We start from the raw sequence: 13,459 nt of genomic DNA on the forward strand, positions 1-13,459 counted from the left end.
TTTTTTGAGACAGAGTCTTGCTCTATTGGCCAGGCTGCAGTGCAGTGGTACCATCTTGGCTCACTGTAACCTCCACCTCCCAGGCTCAAGCAATTCTCCTGCTTCAGCCTTCAGCCTCCCGAGTAGCCGGAATTACAGGCGTGCACCACCATGTCTGGCTAATTTTTGTAGTTAGCAGAGACGGAGTTTCACCATGTTGTCCAGGCTGGTCTCAAACTCCTGACCTGAGACGGGGTTTCACTATGTTGACCAGGCTGGTCTCAAACTCCCGACCTCAAGTGATCTGCCCACCTCAGCCCAAAGCGCTGAAATTACAGCGTAAGCCACCACGTCAGGCCTATACTTCTGTTGATGTGAAGTTCTTAGCGCAATCCTGGCAGACAGGAGGTACTTAACAAACGCTTGCCGAATAAATGAAGAAGAATGGTAGGTAAAGGTAGAGGATACTGAACATCATAAAAAAGAGAAGCTCTAAAGAATCAAGGGCATTTATTAAAAAAATAAAATGATACAGAAAAAAGTCCCTTTCAACCTTACCCCAGACATCAGATTTAATTGAGAAGGTATTGTAGGCAAGACTCTCTGGTGCTGTCCACTTAATAGGAAATTTGGCTCCAGCATGAGCAGTGTAAGTGTCTCCAGTCATCAATCTACTTAAACCAAAGTCAGCCACTTTTACCACATGGTTTTCTCCCACTAGGCAGTTACGAGCTGCAAGATCTCTGTGGGAAAGAGAACCCTATATGTGATTCCATTCAGACAGTGAGGAAAATGGTCATGAACACTCTACTCTTGGTTCTTTGTGTTACAGGCAGAGTTAACTAAGTGCTGACAAATATGGTAGTATTTTTTGATAATCACTAACATCTTAGAAAGCCACTGATGATATGTCACTGTAGAATATTCATCAAGAAGCAGAATAAAGTAGGCTTTATAATATGGGTCCCTATTTATAAATACATTGGGATAGGTGAGCAATAGATGCTTTTCTATAAGACTTTCAGTTATTTACAAAAGCAGAAAACTATTTTAAAAATTCAGCCTCTAGGCCAGGTGTGGCAGCTCACGCCTGTAATCCTAGCACTTTGGGAGTCCATGGTGGGTGTATCTCCTGAGCTCAAGAGTTCAAGACCAGCCCAGGCAACAAGGCAAACCCTGTCTCTACAAAAAACAAACAAAAAACATTTAGCCAACAGGGTGGCACACTCCTGTAGTCCCAGCTACTCAGGACACTGAGGAGGGAGGATAGCTTGAGCCCAGGAGGCAGAAGGTGTAGTAAACTAAGATTGAATCACTGCATTCCAGCCTGGGCGACTGAGCCAGACTGTCTCAAGAAGTTAAAAAAGAAAAAAAAAAAAAAAAAAAAAAAAAAAAAAAAAAAAAAACAAAAAACACTAGATGGTGAAAAAGGATCTTGGCTATAGTGCTGGGCAAAATAAGAGAGCTCTCTGGCTGGGCATGGTGGCTCATACCTGTAACCCCAGCACTTTGGGAGGTCAAGATGGGAGGATCACTTGAGGCCAGGAGTTTGAGACTAGCCAGGTCAACACAACAAGACCCCATCACTACTGTAATTTTGTTTTTTTAATTTATTTTTTATTTTTTGAGACAGAGTCTTGGTCTGTCGCCCAGGCTGGAGTGCAATGGCGCTATCTTGGCTCACTGCAACCTCTGCCTTTGGGGTTCAAGCAATTCTCCTGCCCCAGCTTCCTGAGTAGCTGGGATTACAGGCACATGCCACTATGCCCAGTTAATTTTTTGTATTTTTAGTAGAGGCAGACTTGCGCCATGTTGGTCAGGGTGGTCTCAAACTCCTGACCTTGTGATTTGCCCGCCTCAGCCTCCCGAAGAGCTGGGATTACAGGCATGAGCCACCACGCCCAGCCAATTTTGTTTTTTTTTTTAAATAAAGTTCTCAGTTTTGAGACTAGCAAAGGCCCCTTATTAATACTTTAATCAGAGTATAGTAGGTTTACAAGTTAGAAGTGATGTAATAATGGGCACTGCGAAACACAGAATTACTTTCTTGAATCATCTGAAATTTTCTGGGAAGGCTCCCATATTCTTCCTTTTAACTGCATGTCAAGCAGGATGGCTTCATGGTTAGTCACAGGCAAGTTTTACAAACCTATGGATGAAATTTTTCTTCTCTAAGTACTCCATTGCAGAAGAAATCTGAGTGGCCATGTAGAGCAGCACGACCGCAGTCACCTCTTCTCGGTTGCATTCTCGGAGATAATCCAGCAAATTCCCATATGGCATGTATTCAGTCACAATGTAAAATGGTGGCTCCAAAGTACACACACCTAAAAGTTGAAGAATAGTGCTTGTTTTATTAATATACATTCAAACACTCCAAACCACTTTGGTCCTGAATAATTTGACAACTTTTCAGGTCTACTTTAGGGCAGTCTTTCCCTTCTTACCACCACATTCTCTGAAATTAATATAGCAAAAATTAAGTAGCTGGTTCAAAGGGGACTCCTTGCCTCCAGTCCTACCTCTCTGGGAATTCATATGCATCTGAGTATGTGTCTATTTGAGCGAAAGCAGTGTTACTTGTATTAATTCTGTAAAGAGCCAAGAAAACCAACATTTCTAGAGTTCTGCTCATGGCCTGTGATTCTCCTCCTCAACTGCAGGCTAACCATACTTATTCAAAAGTAATAGCAATTGTGCACATGCTGAAGATTATGTGAGCCCCACCTGTAATACTGCTTTGTAAAAAGATTTTCATTGCTTGTATCGTCAAGAATTTCACTGATATACGGCACATTCCTTATAAAAAAAACCAACAAGAGGCCAGGTGCAGTGGCTCACGCCTGTAATCCCAGCACTTTGGGAGGCCGAGGTGGGCAGTTCACAAGGTAAGGAGACCCAGACCATCCTGGCCAACATGGTGAAACCCCATCTCTACTAAAACACAAAAAATTAGCCAGGTGTGAACCTGGGAGGTGGAGGTTGCAGTGAGCCGAGATTCCGCCACTGTACTCCAGCCTGGGGACAGAGCAAGACTCCATCTCAAAACAACAACAACAACCACCCCCCACAAACAAAAGCAGAAACAAAAACCTGGCCCTATTTTTAAAAAGTAAAGAGGCTTAGTGAAAGACTTCTTTGTGGCCTGAGTGGTGAATTATCAACAGTCCTTTGTTTAATGCCTCTTTATTTTGCAAAAACATTTCATGAGGTTTTGGTTCAGTACCATTTGAACACTTCTGAACTTTGAATCTGGGGCAATTACTACAAACTGAACAGGGGTGTGTGTGTGTGTGTGTGTGTGTGTGTGTGTGTGTGTGTGTGTGTGTGTGTGTGTGTGTGTNTGAACACTTCTGAACTTTGAATCTGGGGCAATTACTACAAACTGAACAGGGGTGTGTGTGTGTGTGTGTGTGTGTGTGTGTGTGTATGTATTTCAAACTGAACAGTTTTATATATGAAAATCAATCCAGGCCACTGTTTCTTGAGCAGTTTTTAAACAGGGAAGCTACTGATTAAAATGACTTTTTTTTTTTTTTTGAGGTGGAGTTTCGCTCTTGTTGCCCAGGCTGGAGTGTAACAGCGTGATCTCAGCTCACTGCAACCTCTACCTCCCGGGTTCAAGCGATTCTTCCATCTCAGCCTCCCAAGTAACTGGGATTACAGGCGCATGCCACCACGTCCAGCTAATTTTTGTATTTTTAGTGCAGGCGAGGATTCATCGTATTGGTCAGGCTTGTCTCCAACTCCTGACGTCAGGTGATTCACCTGCCTCAGCCTCCCAAAGTGCTGGGATTACAGGCATGAGATGCCTTGCTGGCCAAAATTATAACTACTTATTGAAGTGGATTCAAACCTGCAGTTTCTACCATGGTGATTCAAAAGAAGGGTTTGGGGGGGTGGGGGAAAGGCCCAGTATGGTAACCCCAGCAAATTGAAAGGCCCAGGTGGGAGGATTACTTCAACACCAGCCTGGGCAACAGAGTGAGAACCTGTCTCTATTTTTAAAAAGGAAAAAAAAAACAGAGGATTTGGAGATAGCAAGTGGTTAAAGGGCAAGTACTTTTGGAGAAAATCTATGGTCCGGGCAAGGATCCGCACCTAAAAGTTGTACCAGATTAGGATGCTTGATTTCCTTCATCACTGCGGCTTCTTTTAGGAACTCTTCTACCTCCATGGTATCTTCCTGGAAAAAGGGAAAGGTAAGAAAGAAGAAAACAAGAGGGACAAACCCCCAACTTAATCACAATCCTAAAACTTCAGCTTTAAAAGTAAAAAGAAGTGTCTTCTGAATATTTTAAGAAATAATTAATTTAATAATTTGGTTTTTTTGAGACGGAGTCTCACTCTGTTACCCAAGTTGGAGAGAAGTGATGCAATCTCACTGCAACCACTGCCTCCTGGGTTCAAGCGATTCTCCTGCCTCAGCCTCCTGAGTATCTGGGATTACAGGGGTGCGCCTCCACACCCAGCTACTTTTTGTATTTTTAGCAGAGATGGATGTTGCCACGTTGACCAGGCTTGTTACTTCAGCTGGGTTGATCTGCCTGCCTTAGCCTCCCAAAGTGCTGGGATTATACTCATGGGGTGAGCCACCATGCCCAGCCAAAATAATTATTATTTTAAGAAGTCCAACTTAGAAAAATATTCTGGAGTAAAAATTAGCAGGAGGAGCAAAATTCAGCAATCATGTCCTACAATCAAATGAAACTCTCCTGCATTGGAGAGTTCAGTTCTCTCATAGTTTACTTCCCCAGACAGCTCAGGCTTTGAATGAGGAGACAGAGCACTTAGCTGCTTACATACTTGTCTTCTTCATTATACCATAATATTCTTAGAGAGCAAGGCCTTATATATTGCTTCACACTCAGAATATGCTTAAGAAACAGGACTACTACTTACAGCTAAAGAATAGCCCTTATAAGTGATATACCAGAGACAGTTACTGAGGCTCTGGGAGAATCAAGTGAGTGAAAACCTTGTAATTTGATACTGGGATGTTTAAAGGAGACATACAGTAGTATCAGGAAAAAGATTTTGGTGAATATTAAGAAGTGATCTAACTGCAAAGAGGCAGGAAGAACAAGAAGCAGGGAGAAAAAGGACAGAAGAAGAAAGAGGCCATGATTCTCAGAGAGGGCACAAAGAATTCTGTCCAGCAGGGGTCGTTCTCAGGAAGCAAAAGAGCTTATTTTGCTTTTATAACTTAATTTGCTTCTAACCTCCCACTAAGATCTACACCAACAGCCTCCAGAGACAAACCTTTCCCACATGTAGGTTTCACTGCATTGCAGTGAATAATCTGCCTCTGCATTGTCAGCAGTGGCACGAGGGTTAATCATCACAATTTGCTGATGTGCTTGGCACCAGTGGGTGGAAAGTATTCCAAAGTTAAAGAGGAGCATGCTGATATTTCCAAGTGATTGAGTGCAAAAGAAAAAGATGCCTGAAAACTGTAATTCTCAGCAACCCACCTTCAATGTTTTCACAGCAACTGTAAGGCTGTATTTCTTCCAGACGCCAACGTAAACCTCTCCATACTGACCGCCCCCAAGTTTGTGCTTCATGGTAATATCTGTTCGTTCCATTTCCCATTTGTCATGGATGGGGGACACACCGTAGACTGTAGGCTTATTGCACTTGGGTGCTGGGTAGTGTAATGTTGTCACCAGCCCGTCAGCCACCGTGGAGTGATGGTGTACAAGCTCTGCCAAGGTGCTGAAGCGGCTCTCAGCAGTCACATATACCTGGTAAGAAAAAGAGAAATGCTGAACCACTTGAAAAAAGATTAAGAATTTTTTTTTAAAGCCCATATTTCACTGGCCTGAAGATATAGATAGGAGACTATCCTCAAAAAAAAAATTTTTTTTTTACAGACAGGGTCTCACTATATTGCCCAGGCTGGTCTCAAATGCCTAGCCTCAAGCAAACCTCCCGCCTGGGCCTCCAAGGTGCTGAGATTACAGACTGGGCCACCACACCCAGCAAGAGGTTATCTTAATTGAGGTAAATAAAAAAGTATAGCCGGGCGCGGTGGCTCAAGCCTGTAATCCCAGCACTGTGGGAGGCCAAGGCGGGTGGATCACGAGGTCAAGAGATCGAGACCATCCTGGTCAACATGGTGAAACCCCGTCTCTGCTAAAAATACAAAAAATTAGCTGGGCATGGTGGCGCGTGCCTGTAATCCCAGCGACTCAGGAGGCTGGGGCAGGAGAATTGCCTGAACCCGGGAGGCGGAGGTTGCGGTGAGCCGAGATCGCGCCATTGCACTCCAGCCTGGGTAACAAGAGCGAAACTCCGTCTCAAAAAAAAAGTTAAATGATAATGACAAGGGCAAACAGAGAACTTCAGTTTAATCTTATTTAATCTGCCTTTCCTATTCTTCCTAAATTAGTCTTGGGGGAAAAACTTCCAAGATATCTCTCTGGATCATCAAGCTCATTGGTCTTCAAATACATATATGCATATTTTTGTGTGTGTGTGTGTAATTACATACACATTGTATACATATACGTGTTAATAAAAATTTACATATTTATACATGTATTTACATATATACAAATACTGTGTATATATATGTAAATACAAAATACATATATATATATATATATATTTTTTTTTTTTTTTTTTTTTTTTTTTTTTTTTTTGAGACAGAGTCTTACTGTGTTGCTCAGGCTGGAGTGCAGTGCGTGATCTCAGCTCACTGCACCCTCCACCTCCCAGTTCAAGTGATTCTCCTGCCTCAGCCTCTCAAGTACCTGGGATTACAGGTGTGCACCATCTTGCCTGGCTAATATTTTTCTTTGTATTTTTAGTAGAGACCAGGTTTCACCATGTTGGCCAGGCTGATCTCGACTCCCAAAACTCAAGTGATCTGCCCACCTCAGCCTTCCAAAGTGCTGGGGTTATAGGTGTGAGCTACTGCACCCAGCTGGCTTTCAAGTATTTTTAAGTCACAAGACTGTGGACTAAACTACAGAAGACAGGTAAAGAAGAGAGACCCTGACCAAAGTAGGCAAGCAAGGACTTGGCCTCTTATAAAAATTTACAAAATATCACCTCAGAATCTTGAAAGAACATAACTTGAAAACGACTGATTTAGATTTTTTTGGTAATAGTATTCAAATATCTTATCATTTTAATTACGACGTGTGTTTGAGTGTCTAGGCCATTAAAGAAAGAGCCACGATTTACCGGTGGCCAGGCAAGGTGGCTCACGCCTGTAATCCCAGCACTTTGTGACACCAAGGTGGGCAGGTCACTTGAGGTCAGGAGTTGAGACCATGGTGAAACTCTGTCTCTACTAAAACTTCGCTGGGTGTGGTGGTGCGTGCCTGTAGTCCCAGCTAATTGGAAGGCTGAGGTGGGAGGACTGCTTGAACCTGGGAATCAGAGATTGCAGTGAGCCGAGATCACACCACTGCATTCTAGCCTGGGTGTCAGAGCAAGACTCCGTCTCACAAAAAAAAAAAAAAAAAAAAAAAAAAAAAAAAAGCCACAATTTGATTTCACAGAATTGTTTACAAAATAATTATGAATTTGCTAAGCAGTAAGAAGTATAAAGTAAGAGGGCATTCTCTGGCCTTCTCTCCCAAGGGAGATTGTTTCTTGTTTTTTGTTTTTTTTTTAGATGGAATCTTGCTCTGTCACAAGGCTGGAGTACAGTGGCGTAATCTTGGCTCACTGCAACCTCCACCTCCTGGGTTCAACCGATTCTTCTGCCTCAGCCTCCCAAGTAGCTGGGACCACAGGCATGTGCCACCATGCCTGGCTAATTTTTTTGTATTTTTAGTAGAGACGGGGTTTCACCATGTTGGCCAGGGTGGTCTCGATCTCTTGACCTCGTGATCCACCCACCTCGGCCTCCCAAAGTGCTGGGATTACAGGCGTGAGCCACAGCACCAGGTCTGTGTTTTTGTTTTTTTTTTTTTTATTTTTATTTATTTTTGAGAAATAAGAGTCTCATTCAGTTGCCCAGCCTGGAGTGCAGTGACACAATCATGGCTCACTGCAGCCTTGACCTCCCAGGTTCAGGTGACCCTCCTGCTCAGTTGAGCAGCTAGGACCACAAATGTATGCCACCATGCCCAGCTAATTTTTAAAATTTTTGGGACAGATGAGGTTTCACTATGTTGCTAAGGTTAGTCTTGAACTCCCGGGCTCAAGTGATCTACCTACCTTGGCCTCCCAAAGTGCTGGGATTATAGGCATGAGCCACTACGACTAGCCTGTTGTTTTTTTTTTTTAAAGAAGCTTTTGTTTTAGTGTATACATGGAAGTATACAATTTATAAACAGAGAACTGATTTTAATTAATTTTTTCTGAGACAGAGTCTTACTCTGTTGCCCAGGCTGGAGTGCAGTGGCACGATTTTGGTTCACTGCAACCTCCGCCTCCTAGATTCAAGCGATTCTCCTGCCTCAGCCTCCTGAGTAACTGGGGTTACAGGCACGTGCCACCATGCCTGGCTAACTTTTGTATTTTTAGTAGAGATGGGGTTTCACCATGTTGGCCAGGCTGGTCTCGAACTCCTGATCTCCAGTGATCTGCCCACCTCAGCCTCCCAAAGTGCTGGGATTACAGGCATGAGCCACTGTGCCCGGCCTCTGCTTCTGAACTATATATACACAAACAGAATCATACAATTTGCATTATGTCTGCTTTCTTCCACCCAACTTATAAAAATTGCAATAAAATTCATCATTTTAAAGTATACAACTTAGTGGTTTTTTAGCTTATTCTCAAAGTTGTCCAACTATCACCACTATCTAACTCTAGAACATTCTCATCACCTCATACCTATTAGCAGTCATTTCCACCCCCCACATCTTCATCCCCTGGCTAATATTCATCCTTCAACTTTGTTGAAGTTGTTGAGTCAACTGAGACTCATCTACAGTAGGGGCCAGCAAACTCTTGGTAAAGGCCAGATAATAAATATTTTAGTCTGTGGCCACAGTGTGTCTATTAGAACTACTCAGCTCTGCCTAGTAACAGAAACCATAGAGAATACATGAATAAATGGGTGTGGCTGTATTCCAATAAAATATTATTTACAAAACAGCTGACAGTTGGAGGGCCATAGTTTTCCTGAGGGTGGTGTGAGTAGTAGTACTGTGTTCATTTCTGTTGCTGAATGAAATTGCATTTTATGAATATACCAAAATTTATTAATCCATTCTACTGTTGTTAGAACTTTGGGTGTTTCCAGTTTTTTGGCTATCACAAGCAATGCTGCTATGAACATCCCTGTACATGTCTTCTGGCACACATATGCACTCATTTCTATCAGGTAAATAACTAGAACTGCTGAGTCACTCCGACATCATTACATACCGGATTCTGTTCTGTTTGGTCAAGAGGAAACATACTATATATGGTGATGCAAAAGCAAAAGAAAACCAAAGATTTACTTATTTCCTACTTTGTAATTAGTCATTAGGTTTTACAGGAATTACTTTATTTAATCCTTCAAAGTGAGATTTAATTAGAGACAGGGAAATTGAGGCTTATGTAAGGTCACAATCAGATCTGCCTGCTCTAAGGCCTGTGCTTCCCCCCAGGTTGCCTATCACATAGAGGAGAATGAAATAATTCAACCTAAATTTACTGCTCAACAGAAAAACAATGGACATAAGCTCATGCTCAGTAGTTTATAACCTATAAACACATTGTAACACATGCATGCTAACATGGTTGGTCTTCCCAATATACAAACTGTTCAATGACTGAATTATCTGTTTAAGTTAATATACATTAATGATCGACACCAGGCTCACAAGTCGAAATTCTTACTCTGTGAACTTTCTGGTAGATATCATTCTAATTTTCAATGATACATTGATAATTGGTAAATTCCATACCAGTGCATTGGGTATATATTTGTGTATTGATTATTAGAACAGTTAACTTACACAGCAGTTCCCTTCATTCTTCACCTTCAAATCTAGCTTATTTTTAAAATATTAATATAATACTGTTTTTATATTTCTATTACCATATCCTTTTGAAGACGGCAAGCTCTAACATGCCAAAAAGCCGAAACTCACGAAGCCAGTGAATATTTCATTTCACCTCAGACATAAAACCTGTATTTCACTTCAGTCATGTTGAATATTTCACAGAGCAGTCAGTCCACACTTACAGGTGGTAACCAGTGAGTCTTACCTTGCCATCTGCAGTGGTATTGATCCTGTAGTGATACACACGCCCCTCGTACCTGAGCGAGATAGACAGCTGCCCAGGGCTACTCTCACTTTCTCGCACCAGGAAGCTGCCATTGATTAGACTGCTGAGCAGATACTCAGCTGCACTGCGTGACACAGGTCCATGGTACCAGGAGTGTTTTTCCAGGCTGTTCACTGGGGTGATGTAGTTGCTTGGCACCCAGCCCTGCCCATTCTTAGAACGAACTTCACTCCACTCGCCATTCTGGTTGTAACCAAGTACTCGTAGCTTTTCACCTAGCCATAAGGTCATCACAGGATGAAAGAAATGTTAAGCCTTTATTTCAACTGATGAGGTATATCATCAAACTTTAAACTGATTAAAAAATGAATCCAGAACTTTTATGCCAGAAATTTTTTTAAATAGTGAAAACAAACTTGGCTGTTCATCATAACCTGATTGCTCTCTTTAGCTTTTAGCTTAACCACAGAAGCATGGTCAGAACTGGTTTTCTGGAATTTACTATAGGGTTTTAAAAGTTTATATACAACTTAAAAAATATTCTTAAGAAACTCTATGTATGGTAGACAGGTTACTAAAATGGCTGGAAAAGGACACAGTGCTCACTCTTCAAAAGAAGAAAATTCACTTTCCCTCAAAACAGTTTATCAAGGAATTTATCTTATATATGATCAATGTTAACAACAATCACGGATTAGGGATAAGATATGTGATATACAAAGTGACTTCTAAATTTCACTTGGCACCAAGGCAAGAAAACCACTGATGTAAAAAAAACTAAAAAATGAACAAACAAACAAACAAAAAACACGAACTACAGAGCTTTCAGCAAGAAAACTGTTTAGTGGGATGAGGGAATGGGCAGTCAGGATTCCCAAAATACAATCCCTTCCAGAACTCAAGTTTAAAAATAGCTACAGTTTTCTTATTTCCTTCCTATTCCCCACAAAAAAATGAATCACACTAAAATCAGTGTGTGGAATGGCAAGCTCACTCTGAAGCTGGAAACCAAAATCCAAGTCACTCAGTATATCTTTGCTGTCAACTTCAATGTTCTGGATTTTTCTATTAAAATTGTGAACATTAAGTACAGACTTCAACACATAACTTGCCCTAATATTTGCAGCACAATTAGGTTCTTTGGCAAAATAGAGAAAGTGAAAGAGGTATCACTAGTGATAAGTAAATGTTAATCTAAAGATTCCTTGTAGTGCTTCAGGCTCTTATCTCTTAGAGATGTGAGCCTTCCTATAGCATTCACATCTACTTCTTCAGTGTCAGAAAGCAGAAGGAAGCCCAAATCAATCAAAAGCACATGGCCCGCAGTATCAGGCAAAGGTTTTTAGGAAAACTCAAAATAATTATTCTTGTAACCATCTGTCCTTTTTTAGCGGCCTTCAGAAATGTTTCCACAGAATAGCTTTCTACTAGATACCATACACCATCTCACCTTAGACACATGGATATGAGATAGTGAGAAAAAACATGAGTATATGTATATATACATACCTATGGGTACATAAAATATACATATTTACAGATATGAGTGTGTTTGGTGTAGTGGTGCATATAAGTGCATAAATACTTGCCAATCATATTTACAGGAAGTAAAAAAAAAAAAGAATCCTGCTAGAAAAACTGAAGAAAACCTGTTGCTCTGTAGCTTTTATTAGTCCACATGAACGAGAAACAAAGAATATAAATACTTTATATTATACACACACACACACACACATAATTTTTAAAAAATACTCTTGCTTCCTCAAAAAGAAATGGTAATGACAGGCTATCATAATTAGGATACAGCCAAAGACCCCAGGATATTTTGTTTGTTGTTCCTTTTATCTGTTATTAGGAAAATTTTTCTACCCTGGAAGTTTTGACTACCATGGAAAATAACAGAGGGATGACTAGTCAGGATTCAAACACTGGCCAAACTGGCAGAGGAATCCTAGGGACAACTTTTTTGTTTGTTTTGAGACAGGTCTCCCTCTATCACCAGGCGGCAGTGCAGTGGTGTGAACACAGCTCACTGCAACCTCAACCTCTCAGGCTCAAGGGATCCTCAGACCTCAGCTCCCCAAGTACCTGGGACTACAGGTGCATGCCACTGCACCTGGCTAATTTTAAATTTTTTTGTAGAGAACGGGGTCTCATTACATTGCTTTGGTTTTGCACTCCTGGGCTGAAGCAATCCTCCTGCCTCAACCTCCCAAAGTGCTGAGATTACAGGCATGAGCCACCGCACTCGGCTGGTAGAACTTAAAAAAAAATTTCAGGCAAAACAGCATTTTCAATAAAAAACTAAAGTGTTGCTTTATTTTTAAAATATATTTTCTTGTCTTTTAAAATAATAAAATAGCTTTAGCATGACATCATTTTATATAGTGAGAACCTGACACAAAAATCTGGCATTTTGTGAATTTTAAGAGAAACCACTGTTGGCCGTAAGATAAAGGCCAGTCTTTGAGTTGCACACGGGTGGTTCCCGTAACTGATAACTAAAGAATCAACAGACTTTCTTTATCAGTGTTTCCTTGATGACTGGGCTATCTTGAAAAATAACAGAAAAATGTACCTAGGAAAGAATTTCTGAGTCATCACTTTTACAAGTTTGAATAATCAGTAACGGTAAAATCAAGTATATTGTAGTTGAAAGTGACTACTACACAGTATAAAATTTCTGGCCCAGCGGAGTGGCACATGCCTGTAATCCCAGCACTTTGGGAGGCTGAGGCAGGCAGATCACGAGGTCAGGAGTTTGAGACCAGCCTGACCAACATGGTGAAACCCCATCTCTACTAAAAGTACAAAAATCAGCCAGGCATGGTGGCGCACACCTGTAATCCCAGCTACTCAGGAGGCTGAGGCAGGGGAACCACTTGAACCCAGGGGGTGGAGGTTGCATGCTGAGATCATGCCACTGCATTCCAGCCTGGGTGACAGAGAAAGACTCCAGTTCAAAAAAAAATTTTTTTTTCTTTGACGTCTTTTGTTCTATCCTCAAACTTTGTGTAAAATTTTCCTTCAACTGCATAAACATAACCCCACACACATAACATATTATCATCATGCTGTCCCCAAAACTATCCAAAAGCTATAAGACTGACACTAGGAGATGATACACTTTTACTTTTATTTCTGTCCTATATACAATTTGCCAGCACATGCAACTATCACGAAAGTTAGACTCACTCTACACCTATTTTTTTAAGAGACGGCGTCTCACTCTGTCGCCCAGAAGACCAATAATGATATACATGATAAATTACATCAAATGATATTTATCCCA

General features: G+C 41.3%; 1 protein-coding gene across 4 annotated transcripts in view; it reads right to left on the bottom strand.

Annotated features, from left to right (window-relative positions):
- ABL2 (ABL proto-oncogene 2, non-receptor tyrosine kinase) overlaps positions 1 to 13,459 on the bottom strand; it is a 131,154-nt gene that overhangs the window by 16,272 nt on the left and 101,423 nt on the right. For all 4 annotated transcript variants that reach the window (XM_017524426.2, XM_017524424.2, XM_017524427.2 and 1 more), the window contains exons 3-7: positions 10,147 to 10,442; positions 5,454 to 5,726; positions 4,081 to 4,165; positions 2,129 to 2,306; positions 538 to 722 (exon numbers count right to left, since the gene is read on the bottom strand). In XM_017524426.2, the coding sequence (XP_017379915.1) occupies positions 538 to 722; positions 2,129 to 2,306; positions 4,081 to 4,165; positions 5,454 to 5,726; positions 10,147 to 10,442 (1,017 nt within the window). The remainder of the gene's footprint in view (positions 1 to 537; positions 723 to 2,128; positions 2,307 to 4,080; positions 4,166 to 5,453; positions 5,727 to 10,146; positions 10,443 to 13,459) is intronic.

This window comes from Cebus imitator, unplaced genomic scaffold, assembly GCF_001604975.1.
Source record: "Cebus imitator isolate Cc_AM_T3 unplaced genomic scaffold, Cebus_imitator-1.0 Scaffold33, whole genome shotgun sequence".
NCBI lineage: Eukaryota > Metazoa > Chordata > Mammalia > Primates > Cebidae > Cebus > Cebus imitator.